The 22084-nt window shown below is 44.3% G+C and overlaps 1 protein-coding gene across 1 annotated transcript; it reads right to left on the reverse strand.

Moving 5' to 3' along the window:
• Positions 1–2196: 2196 nt before the first annotated feature.
• LOC129715198 (NACHT, LRR and PYD domains-containing protein 3-like) lies at positions 2197–17392 on the reverse strand. Its single transcript, XM_055665063.1, has 7 exons — positions 17240–17392; positions 8937–9108; positions 8790–8855; positions 4200–5916; positions 2876–2962; positions 2547–2714; positions 2197–2375 (listed from the first exon to the last, which is right to left on the reverse strand). The coding sequence occupies exons 1-7, from the start codon at positions 17390–17392 to the stop codon at positions 2288–2290; spliced, it is 2451 nt and encodes an 816-aa protein (XP_055521038.1). The 3' UTR covers positions 2197–2287.
• Between the last annotated feature and the right edge of the window lie 4692 nt (positions 17393–22084).

Consider the following 22084-nt stretch of genomic DNA (forward strand, 5'->3'; position numbering starts at 1 on the left):
GCTGCGAGTATGAGTTGAGGGCAAACTATTCTAAAGTTGCAAATTAGGTCCCCGCTGTGGGAACTAAACTAACCTCTGAACTAAACGAGCTAAAAAACAGCTTGTGCACAAGAAGCCCAGCAGCAAACACGCCACTGACTACGTAATAAATCCCACCCACATAATTACCGACAGACTAAAATTTAACGGCAAATGGCCATAATTAAAGACACACAGAATAAAGCCAAATGGCCACTACAGAAGGGTTGGGGAAATTTGCAGATGGTGAATAGGTTGTGTATTGGGATAAGGAGATAAGGAAAGAGAATAAGTATTGAAAGAGGTTGGAGAATTCTATCTAAACTAGTACACTGCAGTACAAGAACAGACACTTCGGCCTATGCTGTCTGTGCCCAACATGATGCCAGGTTAAACTAATCTGCTCACGTGTAGTTTGCAGGATAATGTAGAACTAGTGTGAATGGGTGATCGATCGCAGGGAATAAGTTACAGCAACAGCCTGGGGACCATTGAGAGGGCAAGCCGAGGATCGCAGCCGGGTCTCCCTCCCTCTGTGTAGGGTGCGGGTAGATCCGGCGCATGGCCTGACAGCAACCCGCTGATTGGAGCGCATTATCTCCGTCATGTGTTCTGCCTTTTAGCAGAGTGGGGTGATGACACTCCAAGTGCAGCTATCAGTGGAGGAAAACAGACAACCCTTGATAATACCGTTATTTTTATTCATCACAGCTCCTCCAATTTCTGCGATGACGGAGCTCCTGGATAGGTGGGATGATTTGCAGCTGCTGGATTTGACAAATCATTACCGCCAGAGGCTGGAAGAGGCGATTCAAGAGGCGGTGAAGAATGTAGTCTTCATTCTAGCATACGAGAGATATTTCAGTGAGCAAGGTAGGGAGAGGAATGGATGAGTGGGTTACTACAGCCGATACTCAAATGTTTTCTTGCATAAATATTGTGGGCCGAAGGGTTCATTCTTGTGATGAACTGCTTGTAATGAGTCGAGTCGTACGCATGTCAAGTTACAACACATGTTTATTAAAGTCCACTCACTCGCAGCATTCATCTGCATGGTGTTACAGTAACTAGCAACTACTCACACTAATTACCAATAAACATAATATGACATAGTGTCCAAGCAAAGATACTATAAACATAGTAAACACAAACTGTTCCCCCGCAACGCTGATTACACTGCAAGAGGCATAACTGAAGTCGGGTCGGGTTCACTAAAATGGCGGAAGTTACGCTCCGTTGCGTACTACACGTCAGTCCATTGGATTTTGCAGGAGTGGTCCATCTTGCTCCGTTCTAATATCTTTGCTAGTTACTTAAGCAGACTTCTGATAATATAAACCACATAGTAGGCGGAGCTTCTACTAACAAGCACTACAATTAGTTAGTAAGAAGTAACCAATCTACACTTCTCTCTATAATTACAGCGCAGTCACAAAGAATATCCCGTACAGTGGTGGTGAGTTTCACAAACACGCCATTATATTCAGGACATGGTGTAATACACTGACACAACCCAAAGTGTTTCAATGATTCACATCGCTAGCAAATTTCCAAAACACTCGTGACACAATAGTTATATGCACATTTTACATTTTTGGCATAATTAATAGGTGATCAACTTGTCTTTGCAGTCTTACATCCTTGCTTTCCACCCTGGTAGACAAAAATGGCTAGAGAAACTCAGCGGGTGAGGCAGCATCTATGGAGCGAAGGAAATAGGTGACGTTTCGGGTCGAGACCTTTCATCCGACTGATGTGAGGGTGGGGTGGGAGGGGAGCGGGAAGAAGAAGGGAAGAGGCAGAGACTCAGAGGCTGAGGGAGAGCTGGGAAGGGGAGGAGAAATCAGGGACAACCTGACATTGGAGAAGTCAATGTTCATACCGCTGGGGTGTAAACTGCCCAAGCGGAATATGAGGTGCTGCTCCTCCAATTTTCGGTGGGCCTCACTCTGGCCATGGAGGAGGCCCAGGACAGAAAGGTCGGATTGGGAATGGGAGGGAGAGTTGAAGTGCTGAGCCAGCGGGAGATCAGGTTGGTTATTGCAGACCGAGTGGAGGTGTTCGGCAAAACGATCGCCAAGCCTGCGCTTGGTCTCAATGATGTAGAGCGGCTGACATCTAGAGCAGCGGATGTAATAAATGAGGTTGGAGGACGTGCAGGTGAACCTCTGTTGCGTTTAAAGGGGAGGGTCGCCGTTTAAAGGGGAGGGCAGGGAATCGGCCAACAATATTCCAGTCCCTAGGGCGGTGACGTTTACACCAGAGATGTTCACACGTCCACACTCAGTCTGGGTCTGGGTTCTTGCAGCGACCTCAGTTCCTTCTTCCCGGTCGGACTGAACTGATTCCCCTCCAGCCTGAAACAAGTCAAGGAACAAAGAGGAAATACACAGATGAAACAACAGTGTCAATAACAGGGATGGGGGTAATATTTCAACAACACTTACAGAACAAAATCACAGGAGAAAGATATCTCCTGATATTTTATCACATTAAACATTAACATGATCTGTTACATTAAGACTCACTTGATCTGCTCCAGATTCGGGTGATTCAGGATGAGGCAGCGGAGAGCAGGGACACATCGGTCTGTGAGGGAGTTGAGTGCCAGTTTCAGCTCCGTCAGTGAGTGGTTTGTATGGAGAGCGGAGACGAGACCCTCGGCTCCATAATCTGTGAGACCGACACGTTGCAGCCTGGAGATGAAGGAGAGTGAGGGTGAGGGTGAGGGACACAGAGAGACAGGAGACGGTGCAAATCGCCAGTGTTTATTAGTGACACAATTACTGATAACATTAATGTTCAGTGTCAGACAACCAGTGACTGTAAACACAATCACTCACAGTCTGGGACTTACCACAGTGTCTGTATTTTACAGTCCGGGTTCCTCAGAGCCGCAGATACCAGTTTCACCCCGGAATCTCCCAGGTCGTTGTCTCCCAGTCTAAACATAGACAGAGTATGAAACAAACTGATGCCAACCCCAGGGCTGAGATAACTTCTCACAAACGGATATTTCTGGAAACACCTCAGCACATCTATATTACTAAAAGTCTGATCATGACCGCTTTTGGCGCGATTTCCAAGAGAACGCCGTGACCTAAGGCCGTCATTTTTGGCCACCTCGCTCAGAGCCTCCCTCCGCCTTCCGGGACCAGAGGATTTTTCCCATCGATGAAAAATGAGAGACATTCATGTTTTTACAAAATTCCCCATTCTCCCTGCTGGCGGCACGGGGAGGGATTATAAAACCCAGAAATGTCGTGCCTCACTCAGTCTCTGCCAGACCCAGGAAGCGAGAGGATCACGGCTCTCTGAGATGTGAATAACACTGAACGCACGTCTACTCCACGGTGAGTCCCCTCGATGCGGCTGTAAAGTGGCTGCTGCACAATTGTTTGCCTCGCCTTTTTTTATTAAAGTTTGTGTTCACAAAATGAATTTTGGTTGTCAGGTGGCTGCTTGCTGCCCAATTGTTTGCCTCGCCTTTTGTTACAAGAAAGTGTGTGTTCACAAAACGAATTTTGTTGACAGGTGGCTGCTTGCTGCCCAATTGATTGCCTCGCCTTTTTTTTAAAGTTTGTGTTCACACAATGAATTTTGGTTGTCAGGTGGCTGCTTACTTCCCAATAGTTTGCCTTGGCTGGCTTTTAAAATCGTTGCAACAGTTGGCTGCCAGCCCAAGAATCCATTCGGCCCACAATGTCTATACTAGCCCTCTAGAAACCAGTACCTTCGGCCCGCAACAACCAACACTAGCGCAACAGAAAGCTCCCCTTCCCCCCACTGGCGAGCAATATTGGAATTGGTGGAGAGGTGGAATATTGCGTTGGTGACCAGCCCTCCCGTGTGATACTGGGACCCAACGGGTCCCACTTAGTCTAGTTATTGAATAAATCTCTGTGGTTGTGGTGTTTGGTGACTTTCACCGTATATTCACATGACCATATTCATATATAACCGGGAAATGTTCCCCGTGCAGAGAACGGCAGCCGGCAACACGAGCAACCCGGGGGAAGTGGTCGATCACCGGTGACCCGGAGGGGGAAGGTGGGTAAAATAGGAGGGGTGCGCCCCGTGCACAGTGATGGCCGCTCGGCCCCATAGAAGAGGTGCTGGACGGAATAACAAAATAGTGAAACAATTTTACAGTTCAGTGTTAGCGTCAAACGGACAGTTACCTCAAGTTCTGACACTTGTGCAGAGCCGGTCCCAGCCGCTGGAGACCTTCACACTGAATGCGGCATCTCCACAGATCGACGTGTTTGATTGTATCACAGAGCCCGATGACATGAGACAGGACCGCACAGTCAATCGGGGTCAGTCCCAGTCCACTGAATGAAAGTGTTTCCACAGATCCCAGTGTCTGATTAGCCAGTACAGGATTCTGAGACTCAAACAGGTAGTGCAGGGTGTTCAGGAGGCTCCGTTTATCAGCTTCACTCTCTGTGTTTCCAGCCCGGCGTTTAACCTCCTCCTTCACCCAGTCAATCACTCGGCAGATTGTTTGACGAGGGAATTTACCCAGAAACTCCTCCAGGATCCAAGCTGACCACGAGAGACCAGCGACAAAACGGAGAAATACTTCAAATCGCCCGTCTGTCATGCCATGGGCTTCAATGAGGAGTTTCAGAATATCTCCGGGATCTGGAGACATGAATTGTGCGAGTGCTGCTACAAACTCTTGGATGGTGAGGTGCGGGAAGGTGTACACCACGCTCCGGGCTGAACCCTCTCTCTCCAAAAGTTCCATCAGGAACCCGGACAGGAACTGGGAAGGCTGCAGATTGTATTTGATCAAATCTCCATCTGTGAACACGATGTTCTTCTCAGCCACTCCAGTGAAGGCCATCTGACCAAGCCTCAGTAACACCTCACGAGGGTTCTCAATCTCACGGCTGTGGTTTTTCAGGATGTTGTAAATAAAATAGGAATATAGTTGGGTGATGGTCTTGGGAACTCGCTGCGGGTCCCGGTGTGTTTGTGTGAAGAAGGGGCCCAGTGTCAGGCCCAGGATCCAACAGTAGGAGGGGTTGTAGCTCATGGTGTACAGGATCTCGTTCTCCTTCACATGTTTGAAAACAGCTGCTGCCACCGACTGATCTTCAAAATACCTGGTGAAATATTCCTTCCGTTCCTCACCATCAAATCCCAGGATTTCAGCCCAGACACTGATCTCTGCCTTTTCCAGTAAATGTAACGCAGTGGGGCGGGTGGTCACTAGCACTGAACACCCTGGGAGCAGCTTGTGCTGGATTAAACTGTACACAATGTCAGACACTTCACACCAACACTCGGGATCTGGGCACTGGTGCTTAGGTTCTGTGTCTCTCCGACTGTCACCAAAATCGATTCTGCCCTTGAATTCATCCAAACCATCAAATATAAACAGCAATCCCTTTGGGTTCTTCCAGACCTCTCCCAGGATTTTCCCAAAGTAAGGATACTGTTCCAGAATCAGTTCCCTCAGGTTTACTCTATCCTTAATCGTGTTTAAATCCCGGAATTTGAAACTGAAGACAAACTGGAATTGTGGGTATATTTTTCCCGTGGCCCAGTCATGAACAATTTTTTGCACCATTGTTGTTTTTCCGATCCCCGGGACTCCGGCCACGGCAGACGAACTCCCAGATTTGGATTTGCTCTGGAATAACTGATCAGTTCGGATTTTTTCAAACTCTCCCCCGAGATGTTCCTCTCTCCACTCTTCATGGTCTATGCCCCTTGCCAACAGCTCATGTTCCACCAGTGTCCGATCTCGAACAGTGGAGATGATTGTGAGCTCAGCGTTTCGATCAAGCAGCTGGAAAACCTTAACCTTCTCCTTCATCAGGATGGTGTTCACGCTCAGTGTTTCAGTCTGAGCCTTCTGTGTCTCCATGTGCTTCTGCTGAACATCTTTTATTAGGTGAGATAAACAAAAGGTCCTGAAATTAGATTCATCTTGCAAAGAAAAACACATTCACGGATTCTAATATTACGGTCATTAGTTGACTGTTATTGATTATATGTTATCTGATTGTTATTGTTACATATTGGTCAACTAAGCAGAACAAAATTGGAAAAATGATATACTTGGACATGGATTGGAAAGGTTTAGAAGAATATTGGGTAATCGCGGCTGGTTGGGAGAGAGAGCTTAAATGGGGCATTTAGGTCGGGTTGGACAAATTAGATAGAAGATCCTGTTTCCGTGCTGTGTGATAGTATAAATCTATCGCTACAACTCTAAATTCAACCGCATGCAACGCGGGAATGAAAGAGTTTCCTGGAAAGCAGGTGGTGCGAGTTATTCCTGCATGCCGTCAATCATTAGATACTGTACTTCCAATGTTTAACACTATCAATGACCTGTCTATCCATAATCACAGAGGACTGGAGAATACCCAGGGTTGTTCCTTTGTTTAAGGAATGAAGTAGAGATAAACCAGGAAATGATAGGCTGGTGAATAACATGTGGTTGGGAAGCCAGTGGAGAGGGTTCGTTGGAATATGATTTGCTCGCATATGGAACAGAATATGACTATTAGGGAAAGTCAGCGTGACTTTGTACACGATAGGTCATGTCATATGAACAACTGTGTTTTTGAGGAGGTAATGTTTGATGATCGATGATACGGGCAGTGGATGTTATTTACATGGACTTTTGACAAGCATTTAATATACCCCATCATTGTAGGCTGATCTAGAAGACTAAGATTCATTGGATTCACGGTGAATTGTTCGGTTGTATTCAGAACTGTTTTACTGATGCAGGACAGATGGATGTGTTGGAAGGGAGTTATTCTGGCTGGATGTCTGTGACTGGTGGAGTCAGCAGTGATCTGTGCTCAGAACTTTGTTGTTTATGATATATGAAAATGACTTGGCCGTAAATATAGATAGGCTGCTTTGTAAATTTCCAGACACAACCAAAATTGATGGAGTTGCGGAACATGTTATAGGAAATGTGTTATCAAGCAGGAAAGGGTATGGAGAACAATTACGAGGATGTTGCCGGGACTTTAGCGTCTGAGCTATAGGGAGAGTTTGAGTAGGCCAAGACTATTCCTTGAGCGCAGGAGGAGGAGTGATCTTATAGATGTGTATACAACCAAGAGAGGAATAGATCAGGGTGCTGACATGGATAGAAAATTTGTTGGCAGAGAGGAAACAAAGTGTAGGGATTAACGGGCCCCTTGACTCGTGGGGTACCGCAAGGCTCGGTGTTGGGACCGCAGCTGTTTACAATATACATAATGATTTAGATAAAAGGAATTTCAAGTAACATTAGCACATTTGCAGATGACACAAAGCTGGGTGGCAGTGTGAACTGTGAGGAGGATACTATGAGAATGTACAGGTTGGGTGAGTGGGCAGATGCATGGCAGATATAGTTTAATGTGGATAAATGTGAGGTTATCCACTTTGGTAGCAAAACAGGAAGGCGGATTATTATCTAAATGGTGTCAAGTTGGGAAAAGGGGAAGTCCAACGGGATCTGGGGGTCTTTATTCACCAGTCAATGAAAGTAACCATACAGGTACAGCAGGCAGTGAAGAAAGCGAATGGCATGTTAGCCTTCATAATAAGAGGAGTTGAGTATAGGAGCAAAGAGGTCCTTCCATTGGTGTATAGGGTCCTAGTGAGACCACACCTAGAGTATTGTGTGCAGGTTTGGTCTCCAAATTTGAGGAAGGACATTCTTGCCATTGAGGGAGTGCAGCGTAGGTTCACAAGGTTAATTCCTGGGATGACGGGACTGTCGTATGCTGAGAGAATGGATTGGCTGGGCTTGTATGCTCTGGAATTTAGAAGGATGAGAGGTGATCTTATTGAAACATATAAGATTATTCAGGGTTTGGATACGCAAGAGTCAGGAAACATGTTCCCGATGTTGAGGGAGTCCAGAACCAGGTGCCACATTAATCTTATAAGAATAAGGGGTAAACCATTTAGAATGGAGATGAGGAAGCATTTTTTCACACAGTTGTGAATGTGGAATTGTTTGCCTCAGCGGGTGATGCAAGCCAGTTCTCTGGATGCTTTCAAGAGATAGCGGAGTCAGGGGGTATGGGGGGGAAGGCAGGAACGGGATACTGATTGTGGATGATCAGCCATGATCATAGTGAATTGCGGTGTTGGCTCGAAAGGCCAAATGGCCTACTCCTGCACCTATTGTTCTGAGCAGTGTTGATATACTGATCCTTGTGGTGCAAATCCATAACCCCTGAAAGTGCTGACAAAGTTGATAGTGGTGAAGAAAGAATATGGTATACATTTGCCCACGGGACATTCAGTATGAGAATCACAAATTCACACTGCAGATTTACAGAAAACTAGGATAGTACTGGAGGAACTCATCAGGTCAGGCAGCATCCCTGGAGAATAAGGATATGAGATATGTCATGTCAGGAAACCTCTTCAGGCTGTTTAAAGTGAGGGTGGTTGGAGAAAGCTGGGAGACCTGGAAGACCAGATGCCTCACAGTGTCAGAGACCCAGGTTTGATCCTGACCTCGGGTGCTGTTTCTGTGGAGTTTGCAGCTTCTCCCTGTAACCGTGAGGGTTTTTCCCCCCAGAGTCCTTCACTTTCCTCTCACACCGCAAAGACGTAGGTTAATTGGACCTCTTCAAATTGTCCCTAGGCTGCAAGTTGATATAAATATGGGATACAATAGGAATAGCGTGAAAGGGTGATCGATGGATGGATGGCGTGTACACAGTGGACAGAATGTCATGTTTCCATGCTGTATCTCTGAACTAAACTGAACAAAGCATACAATTGAATACCTTTCAGATGAGCAGGTAGTTCCCAGGAAGCCTTCCTGGCTTTGAACGATTCAATCAGATCAGAACCTGTTGGAATCAGTTCGTGAAATGAGTCCCAGCTGCATTTTGACGAAAAGGTCAAATTCTATATAGAAAAATGTCCTGTACCTTCTTCCCGCATTGCTTTCAGCAACTCCTCCAGTTTGGGCAGCAGGTGGTCCATTTTCACGAAACATTTCCATATCAGTTTACGGACCTGCGGCTCTTTCTCAGTCACCAGGTTGACGAGAAGTCTGGAACCGGCCACACGGCTTCCTCTCTTTGTGCGTTTGATGACTTGCTGTGAAGAGCGTAGAGACAAGGAGTTATATACAGCAATGTTACAAAATTTTGAGATTTAAAAAAATCAAGCCTGCAATTTATCCCATCAGATAAAGCATAAAAAGAAGTTTAATTTGACACCTAATTCACTTTCATATCTCAAGTATTTAAAATGTTATGGCCATTTTCATACTCGGAAATTAGCATCTTGTTCCCTATTGATTTTCTATGGACATAACAAAAAAGCTGTGATCGTGGACAGTCAAAAGCCCATAACCTTCTTAAAAATTAAGAGAACTGAATCAAATTTTCAGTTATCATAGATTGAAGCATTCTGAAACAAATATAAAATAATCTTACTTGGATGACCTGAAATTAAAGCATATAATTAGTTAGTTACCCAATTGTAGCTAATTTCAAACTTCAATTACTAGATCTAAACATCTATCCATTTCTTAATAAATGATTAACATTTTTAAATAGCCTAAGAGTCCAAATAATATTCACAAATAATTCACAATAAAACATGATTTTTAAATCTCATTTACATTAATTTATAGGCCAAATGGAAGGAATTTAGTGTTCAATTGCTGTAAATTAAAGTCCATTTAAATCAGCTTTCTAGTGGGATCCTGTGAACGCGCTGGTTTAGAACGTTCACATTGCGCTAGATTTGTACCCTCAAATGCCCAGAAAAATACTGCGGGATATAATGGGCCCAAAATTAGCCACTCGCAACATTAAACTTTGTATAAAGGGATCTTAAGAAGCCATTTTTAATGTAAAAATAAACAGCCTACCTCCTGTTGTATGCTGTATGAGACCTTGCCGGTTGCCGGGGGTCGGGGGTTTAGAGGTTAATTTTTAAACTACTATAACACTTAGCCAAAGCTCGTAAAACTAATAATAGCTAAAGCGACGGAATATTCCATCGATTTTTTGTTAATAATTAACTAGGCTGAACATCCTCGATTTGAACAACCTAGGGAAAATCGCGTTTTAAACCCGCCCCCCTCTAAACGGCGCCAAAATCGCACACACGGGCTGGGGCAGATTTTCAGCGACGCTTCAGGTACGCTTTGCAACATACCTATTATATAGCTGTACTGAATCCTTGGCTAACCTTGTCGATGGATTTACTGGAGTCACAGTGCCTTAAGTGGTAGAGTGATAGAGCAGTGTACCACAGGTAGACAGGCCATTCAGCCCATATTGTCCATGCCAACCAAGTGGCAATTGTAAGCTAGGGATATTTGCCTGCATTTGGCCTACAGCCCCATAAGCCCCTCCTATCCACTCATCTGGCTGAATGTACTTTGAAATCCCTAATGTTATCCGCTTTTCCAGCTTCCTCTGGCATTGTGTTTCAGATATGGACTGCTCTTCAGGTAAACCTGTTGTCCCCAGATGCTAAATGTCTCTCATCTCCCCACAAACCTGCACTCTCCAGTTTGTGGACCCTTTATCCTGGAAAACAAGACTGTGTTCCCTTTATCCTAGCATCTCTTTGTCTTGCACACCTCAGTAAAGTCACCCCTCATTCGCTTGCACACCAAAGGAAAAAATATCCCAGCCTACCTAACCTCTCCATATAACTCAAAAAGTAGGCCTGGGCATCCTGGTTAATCAAGCCTGTATCACTTACAACTGAACAACAAGTTTGGAGTATAAGGAATGTAAAAAGAATCTTAAGAAAGAAATTAGAAAAGCTAAAAGAAGATATGAGGTTGCTTTGGCAAGTAAGGTGAAAGTAAATCCAAAGGGTTTCTACAGCTATATTAATAGCAAAAGGATAACGAGGGATAAAATTGGTCCATTGGAGAGACAGAGTGGACAGTTATCTGCAGAGCCAAAAGAGATGGGGGAGATATTGAATTATGTGAGGTACGGGAAACTAGTAGAGTAGCTATGGATACTATGAGGTGACTATTTTCCCTTCACCCATCTGCCCAAGCCCCCTATCCCCCCTCCTTTCCTATGTTCCTTTCCACCCATAAACCTTTCTCCACCTTTACATTTCACTCCTCTTTCAAATCTGCTCTAGTTATCTACATTCATTTTTCTTCTTCACTTTTTAGTCATAGAATGATGCAGTGTGGAAACAGGCCCTTCAGCCCAACTTGCCCACACCGACCGACATGTCCCATCTAAACTAGTCCCACTCACACGCGTTTGGCCCATCTAAATCTGTCCTATCCATGTATGTGTCCAAATGTTTCTTAAACATTAGGATACTCCCAGCCTTAACTACCTCATCTGGCAGCTCGTTACATAAGGGAAACTAGTAGAGTAGCTATGGATACTATGAGGTTCAAAGTAAAAGAAGTACTGACACGTTTGAAAAATATAAAAGTGGATAAGTCTCCAGGACCTGACAGGATATTCCCTAGGACATTGAGGGAAGTTAGTGTAGAAATAGCCGGGGCTATGACAGAAATATTTCAAATGTCATTAGAAACGGGAATAGTCACTGAGGATTGGGGTACTGCGCATGTTGTCCCATTGTTTAAAAAGGGTTCTAAGAGTAAACCTAGCAATTATAGACCTGTTAGTTTGACTTCAGTGGTGGGCAAATTAATGGAAAAGATACTTATATATATTATCTCTAAGTATCTGGATAAACAGGGTCTGATTAGGAACAGTCAACATGGATTTGTGCCTGGAAGGTCATGTTTGACTAATCTTTTTGAATTTTTTTAAGAGGTTACTAGGGAAATTGACGAGGGTAAAACAGGGGATGTTGTCTATATGGACTTTAGTAAGGCCTTTGTCAAGGTTCCTCATGGAAGGTTGGTTAAGAAGGTTCAACTGTTGGGTATAAATGCAGGAATAGCAAGATGGATTCAACAGTGGCTGAATGGGAGAAGTCAGAGGGTAATGGTGGATGGCTGTTTATCGGGTTGGAGGCAGATGACTGGTGGGGTGCCTCAGGGATCTGTGTTGGGTCCTTTGTTGTTTGTCATGTACATCAATGATCTGGATGAAGGTGTGGTAAATTGGATTTGTAAGTATGTAGATGATACCAAGATAGGGGGTGTTGTGGATAATGAAGAGGATTTCGAAAGTCTACAGAGTGATTTAGGCCATTTGGAAAAATGGGCTGAAAGATGGCAGATGGAGTTTAATGCTGATAAATGTGAGGTGCTACACCTTGGCAGAACAAATCAAAATAGGACGTACATGGTAAATGGTAGGGAATTGAAGAATACAGTTGAACAGAGGGATCTGGGTATAACCGTGCATAGTTCCTTGAAGGTGGAATCTCATATAGATAGGGTGGTAAAGAAAGCTTTTGGTATGCTAGCCTTTATAAATCAGAGCATTGAGTATAGAAGCTGGGATGTAATGTTAAAATTGTACAAGGCATTGGTGAGACCAAATCTGGAGTATGGTGTACAATTTTGGTCGCCCAATTATAGGAAGGATGCCAACAAAATAGAGAGAGTACAGAGGAGATTTACTAGAATGTTGCCTGGGTTTCAACAACTAAGTTACAGAGATAGGTTGAATAAGTTAGGTCTTTATTCTCTGGAGCGCAGAAGGTTAAGGGGGGACTTGATAGAGGTCTTTAAAATGATGAGAGGGATAGACAGAGTTGATGTGGACAAGCTTTTCCCTTTGAGAATAGGGAAGATTCAAACAAGAGGACATGACTTCAGAATTAAGGGACAGAGGTTTAGGGGTAATGTGAGGGGGAACCTCTTTACTCAGAGAGTGGTAGCGGTGTGGAATGAGCTTCCAGTGGAAGTGGTGGAGGCAGGTTCATTGGTATCATTTAAAAAAAAATTAGATAGGCATATGGATGAGAAGGGAATGGAGGGTTATGGTATGAGTGCAGGCAGGTGGGACTAAGGGGAAAAAAAGTTGTTCGGCACGGACTTGTAGGGCCGAGATGGCCTGTTTCCGTGCTGTAATTGTTATATGGTTATTATATGGTTATTAATAAGGAAGATATTGTGAAGGAGCGGGACAGAGTCACATCAAATATGAAAGCAAGGAATTGCTCAGGGATGGACTTCCCGGACATATGGAGCAGTGAATGCAGTGGCCGGCTGGGTCTTCGTAACTGAGAGCATTACAGTCTCACAACAGTATTGGGAATTAGAGATTGTCGACAAGCTCCTGGAGTATCAATGGGATCAAATTCTTCTGGTTACACTGTTCAAAATGACCTCTCAAGCCACTGCGAAGCACAATGCGGGCGTGTGATGAATGGAGAACAGGACGTTCTGCACCATCCGACTTCATCAATTAAAAGTGGGGGAAGGAACTGCAGATGCTGGTTCATGCCGAAGATAGACACAACATGCTGGAGCATCTCAGCGGGTCAGGCAGCATCTCTGGAGAAATAGCACAGGAACAGATGTTTCCCTCTCCCCTGACTATCAATCTGAAGAAGGATCTCAACCCGAAACTTCACCTAATACATTCCTCCAGAGGTATCCTGCCTGCCCCGCTCAGTTGCTCCAGCGTTTTGCGTCTTTCATCGATTAACACATGCGCATACCTCACTATTGCAATGTACTGTAAGAGAAAATGCATTCTCTTTAATCAACTAAAACAAAGCGCTAGAAGGTGGTCATGATGACGCAGCGGTACAGTTGCTGCCTTACAGTGAATGCTGCGCCGGAGACCCGGGTCCGATCTCATTACGGGTTCTGGCTGTATGGAGTTTGTACGTTCTCCCTGTGTCCTGCGTGGGTTTACTCCGAGATGTCAATGAACCTGGTATGCTACAATGCTAATATTCTACACTGTGAGTAACCCCCCTCCCCCCACTCTATGTATTGCACTTGCGTTTGTCAATTATATTTGTATACCAGACTAAGTGGGACCCATTGAGTCCCATGTTCACTTGGGAGGGCTGGTCCCCAAACGCCAAAATTCCACCTCTCCACCAATTCCAATGTTGATGGCCAGTAGGAGGGGGCCTTTCTGGAGCACTAGTATGGGTGTTGTGGGCCAAAGGGACTGGTTGCAGAGGGCTAGTTTGGACATTGTGGGCCAAATGGATTATTGGGCTGGCAGCTCAAGTCACTCACTCAGGCCTGGTGGGCTGGCAGCTCAAGTCACTCATGCCTGGTGGGCTGGCAGCTCAAGTCACTCAGGCCTGGTGGGCTGGCAGCTCGGAAACTGCCAGAAATTCTGCCCAAAACAGGGGAGAGACTCTGGGGGAGAGGGTGGAGAATCAATTTTAGACATTTTTCATCTATTTCTGCAGATCACAGCAATGAAGGAGGAAAGTGTATCTTGGCCTGGATCTCACAGGGAGCCAATGAAGGGAGGGAGAAAAATACTGGGGTGAGGGTTAATACTTGAGGGGGAATACTCACTGTTGGGCCGAAGGGACTGCTCCTGGGCTAGTACAGGTCTGAAGGAACAGTTTAATAAAAACAATCTGAGTGAAATCTCAGTGAAAGGCACTTTTTCTGAACTTTTCCTGGCAGGCACGGGCCTTTTGGGCAAAAGGGGTGGTTTCTCGACTAACAGGGGCCTTGTGGGCTGATATGAGTGGTTTCAGACAGGCCAAACAACTCATTTAATTTCATTTCCATTGCCATTTCAGTTTCAAACACAGGGCAGGCCAAACAACTCATTTCATTTTCATTTCATTTCATTTCCATGCCATTTCAGTTTCAAGCACAGTGCAGGCGAAACAATTCATCTCATTCTCATTTCATTTTAATTTCCATTGCCGTTTCAGTGTCAAGCACAGGGCAGGCCAAACAACTCATCTCATTTGCATTTCATTTCCATTGCCATTTCAGTTTCAAGCTATTATCCAGACAACTGTACCGTCCTCTCACCAGTTCGAGCCTTTCTAGCACCTTTCCAGACATTATAGCAACCTCATTGGAGAACTTGAACTATCTTTAATTGGAATTTATGGGTCTTTAGAGAAACATAGAAAATAGGTGCAGGAGTAGGCCCTTCGAGCTTGCACCGCCATTCAATATGATAATGGCTGATCATCCAACTCAGTATCCTGTACCTGCCTTCTCTCCATACCCCTTTAGCCATAAGGGCCACATCTAACTCCCTCTTAAATATAGCCAATGAACTGGCCTCAACTACCTTCTGTGGCAGAGAATTCCAGAGATTCACCACTCTCTGTGTTAAAATTGTTTTTCTCATCTCAGTCCTAAAAGATTTCTCCCTTATCCTTAAACTGTGACGCCTTGTTCTGGACTTCCCCAACATCGGGAACAATCTTCCTGCATCTAGCCTGTCCAACCCCTTAAGAATTTTTAACGTTTCTATAAGATCCCCCCTCAATATTCTAATTTCTAGCGAGTACAAGCCGAGTCTATCCAGTCTTTCTTCACATGAAAGTCCTGACATCCCAGGAATCAGTCTGGTGAACCTTCTCTGTACTATGGCAAGAATGTCTTTCCTCAGATTAGACCAAAACTGTACCCAATACTCCAGGTGTGGTCTCACCAAGACCCTGTACAACTGCAGTAGAATCTCCCTGCTCCTATACTCAATTTTGCAATAATTCTTGTAACCTTGATCATTGGACCTCTACACTGTGGACAACTTGATAGTAATCGTGAATAATCTTTTTGTTGTTCGAGTAGCACAAAACAAAAAGATTTTCACTCTACCCCAGTACACGTGACAACAACAAACTAAACTAAACTAAGATCCCGTCACTTGCATTTTACAGGGCTCATTATCAAATGCCATTCAAAGATCCTGTGAGCCACAGCTTCCCCACAATCTACTCTGAAGAAGGGTCCAAACCGGAAATGTAGTCTGTCTGTTTCCTTCCACAGAATTTGCCAGGGCTGCTGAGTTCATCCAGCACTTTGTTTTTTGCTTAAGGTTGCTGCAAATGCAGTTCCCTCTGTGTACCCTGTGGGTTAAACCTTCAACCAGCTCAAATACATTTGTCAGACCTGATTTAAGACTGTTGAGAGGATCACTGGCACCCAGCTCCCCAGATTGGAGGACATCTACCGGACCCACTGCATCCGGAGGGTCAAGGGCATCATTAGAGACAGCACACACCCTAGACACTGCCTCTTTCCCGCACCCCCCTGCCCTCAGGAAGATGATACAGGACACTGAGCGCCTGCACGACAAGACTAAAAAACAGCTTGTACCATAGAGCTGTGACACTACTGAACTCTATCCCCCTCCCACACTGATTCCCCCCCTCTCTCTCACACACCCGTCCATACTCCTATATGTTTATAGTCTAATTTTTAATAGTTCTTTTTTAAACGTATTTTATACTCATATTCCTGTGCAGCTGGAGGACTGCTCCAACAAAATTTTGTTGTCTTGTACAATGACAATTATTATTATTATTATTATTATTATTATTATTATTATTATTATTATTATTATTATTATTATTATTATTTGCCTTCATTAAAGCATGTTGCCATGGTCTGATTACTTACTGCTTTCTCAAATAATAATTATTTTTTAGATTATTTTGCCTATCATCTTCCTAACAATAGATCTTAAACGAAATGGCCCAGTGGTTGATGTAAGACATTCTGAAATTCATAAGAGTAAGTTAGAAACATGTTTAACCAAAGAATTTACATACTAAGGAAGCATGTTGGGGGAAAATGTCAACATATAGAAGGTAAATTACACTGGGTGATACTGGGAAAGGCAATTATAGATTCAGAAAGTGTTTACATTGTAAAGCATAGCTGGCCAGAGTAACGATAAATATAGGAGTTTGTAAACCAGGCTGAGGCTAATAAGACTCAACAGGAAATAACAAAAGGGCTTTAATTGTATCCATTTGGCAGAGAAGATTAAAAATGACTCTGGGGAAAAACAAGGACGTAAGACTGCAAAGAGAAGTTGATCATCTATTATTTATCCCAAAATTTGTGAAATGCGCATAGAACTATTGTGTCGCGAGTGTTTTGAAAATTTGCTAGCGATGTGAATCATTGAAACACTTTGGGTTGTGTCAGTGTATTGCACCACATCCTGAATATAATGACGTGTTTGAGAAACTCACCACCACTGTACGGGATATTCTTTGTGACTGCGCCGTACTGAGCTGTAATTATAGAGAGCAGTACAGCACAAGAATGGACCCTTCGGCCCACAATATTTGTGCATGAAAACATTTGAGTATCGGCTGAAGTAACCCACTCATCCATTCATCTTCCTACCTTGTAATCTTGCTCACTGAAATATCTCTCGTATGCTAGAACGAAGACGACATTCTCCAATGCATCTTGAATCGCCTCTTCCAGCCTCTGGCGATAATGATTTGTCAAATCGAGCAGCTGCCAATCATCCCACCATTCCAGGAGCTCCGTCATCGAAGACATTGGAGGAGCTGTGATGAGTAAAAAAAAATGGAATTATCAAGGGTTGTCTGTTTTCCTCCACCGGTAGCTGCACTTGGGAGTGTCTCTACCCCACTCTGCTAAAATACAGACCACATGACGGAGATGAGGCGCTCCGATCAGCAGGTTGCTGTCAGGCCACGTGCCGGATCTACCAGCACATTGCACGGAGGGAGACCCGGCTGCGATCCTCGGCTTGCCCTGACAATGGTCCCCAGACTGTTGCTGTAACTTATTCCCTGCGGCATCTAAACAATGCGCTAACTCACAACAATTGTCCCTCTCCCACTGTTCAGTCCCACGGGTGCATTCTCTTCTTGATTCTGGATGGACACAATGTAGACATCTTTTGACAGAATATACCGTTGCAACATTAAACTCGACTTATTCTTACATTTTAGCTTTAGAGTTAGCTTTCAGAGTTCACAGGCACAGTATGCAAACAGGCCCTTCGGCCCAGCGAGTCCATGCCAATCATCAATTGATCACCCGCTCACACTAGTTTTATGTTATCTAGCGTTTTGCATATTAGGGGCACATTTACAGAGGGCAATTGACGTTTATGCCAGCATGCCATAGGGATGTGGGAGGAAACACACACTGTCATAAGAAAAACATGCAAACTCCACACAAACAGTGGCCGTGGTTAGAATTTAACCAGAGTCACCGGCACCGTGAGGTTCTACCAGCTGCATTACTGTGATGACACTTATTATTGTCACATGTTCTAAAAAAAAGTGAAAATATTTTGTTTGTATGCTATCTAATCAAATCAGGTAAACTATCTATATTACTAAAACTCTGTTCTTGACCGGTTTTGGCGATCCGTGCTGCGATTTCCGAGAGAACGCCGCCACCTACGGCCGTCATTTTTGGCCACCTCGCTCAGAGCCCCCCTCCGCCGCATGTGTGCCGAGGATTTTTCCCGTCGATGAAATATGAGAGATATTAATGTTTTTACAACACTCCCCATTCTCTCTGCTGCTGGCAGCAGGGGGAGGGAGGGACTATAAAACCCGGAGGTGTCCTGCTTCAATCACTTTCTTCCGGTCCACGAAGTGAAAGGGTCATGTCTCTCTGAGCGGCAGCTCTACTACAATGTGAGTCGCCTCCATATGCTTTTTCAGCCAATTGATATGTATGTTGTTCACCATGGTCTGAAGTTTTTTGGCATTTTGTTGGAAAGAGTTTGCAAATTTGTCTATCTATATTGTCTTTGAAATGTGTATTGAACATGAAATGCATTTGTAAATTTGTCTATCTATATTGTCTTTGAAATGTGTATTGAAAATAAAAAGCATTTGTTATTGTTATAAAGCGTTTGCAAATTTGTTTCTCTTGGGTTTTAAAATGGTTGCAAACGTTTTCAACATTGCAAACTAAAGCATGATGTCTGTATTGTCTTTGAAATGTTCATGTAAATGGAAATGGATGTGTTGCAACGTTTTCAGGCGGATAAAGCACGAATAAAGCTTTTTATTTGGACCAGAACTGTGTTTAAATTTAAAATTGGCACTCATTTTGTGATTTTGGTGGTCGCAAGATGGTGGCGATGACGTCATTTCCGGTCGGAGGCAAGATGGCGCTGCCCACAGAGTGCACGAGGTGTTGAAAAATTCTACAGAACTGGTAAGTGTTTGTTTGTTGCAGCCACAGCGTCATTGTGTTTCAGCAAAAGCTGCAATTGTGTTTCAGCAAAAGCTGCAATTGTGTTTCAGCAAAAGCTGCAATTGTGTTTGTGTGTGTGTGTTTGTGTGTGTGTGTGTGTGTGTGTGTGTGTTTGTTGCAGCATTGTGTTTCAGCAAAAGCTGTGTGTGTGTGTTTGTTGCAGCATTGTGTTTCAGCAGGATTTGAAGATTCAAATATTCGGCTGCTTTCTCTACGGTAAGTGTGTGTTTGTTGGACGTTATTTAAAAGCAGCATTTTGTTTCAGCAAAAGTCTACAGCAGGATTTGAATATTCGTTTTACAAACTGTATTTTAGTGTTTGCGTGTGAATATGTGTATGTGTGTGTGTATATATATATATATGTGTGTGTGTGTGTGAATATGTGTGTGTGTGTGTGTGTGTGTGTGTGTGCATGGATATGTGTGTGTGTGGATATATGTGTGCGTGAATATATATGAATGTGTGTGTGTGTGTATATGTGTGTGTGTGTGTGAATATATATATGTGTGTGTGTGAATATATATATGTGTGTGTGTGTGTGTATATATGTGTCAGTCTGTGATTCAGTGTGTGTGTGTGTGTGTGAGTCCATGTGTGTGTGAATGACTCTGTGTATGTGGGTCTTTATGTGAATGTGTGTGTCATTGAGTTTGTGTGTGCATGAATGAGTCTGTGTGTGAATATGTGTATGAGAATGTGTGCGTGTGAATACGTGTGTATATCTGTGTGTGTGTGTGTGAGAATATGTGTGCGTGTGTGAATATGGGCGTGTGTATATGTGTATGTATGTGTGTGTGTGAATATGTGTGTGTACGTACGTGTGCATGATTATATATGTGTGTGTGTGCGTGAATGTGAGTGTGTGTGCATATGTGTGAGTGCATGTGAATATAAATGTGTGTGTGAAATAATATAGTATTTCGTAGGTCAGAGCTTATTTGTTATGTTTAATAACGTGATGGCTGTCAGGAAGAAGCTGTTCCTCAATGTAGATGTTACAGTTTTCAGTTTACAAAAGTCGGACGTGACTCCAGAGGTCGGGCATCAGTCAGCCCACAAGCTGTGAGTCAGTCCAAAGGCCATGAGATAATCCCAAGGCAGTGAGTGAGTCCACAGGTCATGAGTAAATCGCTCACTGCCCCCTCTCCTCCACTGACATGCCCCACCTCAAGACGCTGCCCTCTGCCATGCTATAGGATGCACCCCCTACTGAAGCCGTCCACATCCCCTGCATGAGGACACCCCCCCCCCTTCTCATCAGTTCACGACAACCCCCGCCTGAAGCTGCCCTTGGCTGCAAGGCATTTACCACCCATAGGGCAGTGTCTTGAGGTGGGGGATGAGTCTGTGTGTGTGATTGAGTCTGTGTGTGCGTGTGTGTGAGTGAGACCGTGTGTATGTGTATGAGTCTATGTGTGTGTGTGTGTATGAGTCTATGTGTGTGTGGGTCTTTGTGTGAATGTGTGTGTCATTGAGTCTGTGTGTGCGTGAATGAGTCTGTGTGTGTGTGTGTATATGTGTGTGTGTGTGTGTGAATACGTGTGTGTACGTGTGTGTGTGTGTGTGAATGTGTGTGTGTGTGTGAATATGTGTGTGTGTGTGAGTGAATATGTGTGTGTGTGTGTATGAATATATGTGTGTGTGTGTGTGTGTGCATATGTGTGTGAGTGCATGTGAATATATATGTGTGTGTGAAATAATATAGTATTTCGTAGTTCAGAGCTTATTTGTTATGTTTAATAGTGTGATGGCTGTCAGGAAGAAGCTGTTCCTCAATGTAGATGTTACCGTTTTCAGTTTACAAAACCATATAACCATATAACAATTACAGCACGGAAACAGGCCATCTCGGCCCTACAAGTCCATGCCGAACAAATTTTTTTCCCCTTAGTCCCACCTGCCTGCACTCGTACCATAACCCTCCATTCCCCTCTCATCCATATGCCTATCCAATTTATTTTTAAATGATACCAATGAACCTGCCTCCACCACTTCCACTGGGAGCTCATTCCACACCGCCACCACTCTCTGCATAAAGAAGTTCCCCCTCATATTACCCCTAAACTTCTGTCCCTTAATTCTGAAGTCATGTCCTCTTGTTTGAATCTTCCCTATTCTCAAAGGGAAAAGCTTGTCCACAAAAGTCGGACGTGACTCCAGAAGTCGGGCATCAGTCAGTCCACAAGCCGTGAGAGTCAGTCAGTCTAAAGGGCATGACTTAATCCCAAGGCAGTGAGTGAGTCCACAGGTCATGAGTAAATCGCTCACATCCCCCTCTCCCCCACTGACATCCCCCACCATAAGGTGCTGCCCCCCGCCTGGCTATAGGATGCACCCCCTACTGAAGCCGCCCTCATCCCCTGCATGAGCCCCCACTCCATTTCACATCAGCTCACGAGAACCCCCACCTGACGCTGTGCCCCTCTCTTGGCTGCACAATGTTTACCACCCCCACTACCCCACCCTGACAGCACCCACCTCAAAAAAATGTTTTGCACAAAATCTTCAGTGTTCATTAACAACTGAAATTGTCTTTAGGCTGCTTTTTCAACATCATGTCAGGAAATGTTAGAGGTCAAGGTGATGTGGCTATTGCTGTAGTATCCTCTAAGATAGCAGCTACATTTCTGCCTGATGGAAGAACTACACATTCTCGATTCAAGATACCCATCCAAGTGGCCGAGGATACATTGTGCAACATCGAGAAGAACTCTAAGACGGCACATTTCACGAGGCAAGTGAAAGTCATTGTTTGGGATGAATGTCCAATGATTAGGAGAGAATGCTTTGAAGTTGTGGACAGAACTCGTCCAGATGTCTTCAGCAACACCAAGCATTTTGGTGCCCCCCTGCCAGTACAGGCCTCAGTGACTGAGCTGCCAGCCCTCAGTGACTGAGCTGCCAGCCCAAAAATCCATTCCGCCCACAAACTCCATACTAGCCCTCTGGAAACCAGTACCTTTGGCCCAACATACTAGCTCAACAGAAATATGAAGG

This window comes from Leucoraja erinacea, unplaced genomic scaffold (genome assembly GCF_028641065.1).
Source record: "Leucoraja erinacea ecotype New England unplaced genomic scaffold, Leri_hhj_1 Leri_1053S, whole genome shotgun sequence".
NCBI lineage: Eukaryota > Metazoa > Chordata > Chondrichthyes > Rajiformes > Rajidae > Leucoraja > Leucoraja erinaceus.

Excerpts from the sequence above, each read along its gene's own strand:
- LOC129715198 (XM_055665063.1), bottom strand. The coding sequence starts at position 17,392 with ATGACGGAGCTCCTGGAATGGTGGGATGATTGGCAGCTGCTCGATTTG. Across the intron at positions 2,963-4,199 it reads CACAAGTGTCAGAACTTGAG|ACTGGGAGACAACGACCTGG; the intron begins GTAACTGTCCGT and ends GTCTATGTTTAG. Across the intron at positions 2,715-2,875 it reads TGTAAAATACAGACACTGTG|GCTGCAACGTGTCGGTCTCA; the intron begins GTAAGTCCCAGA and ends CTTCATCTCCAG.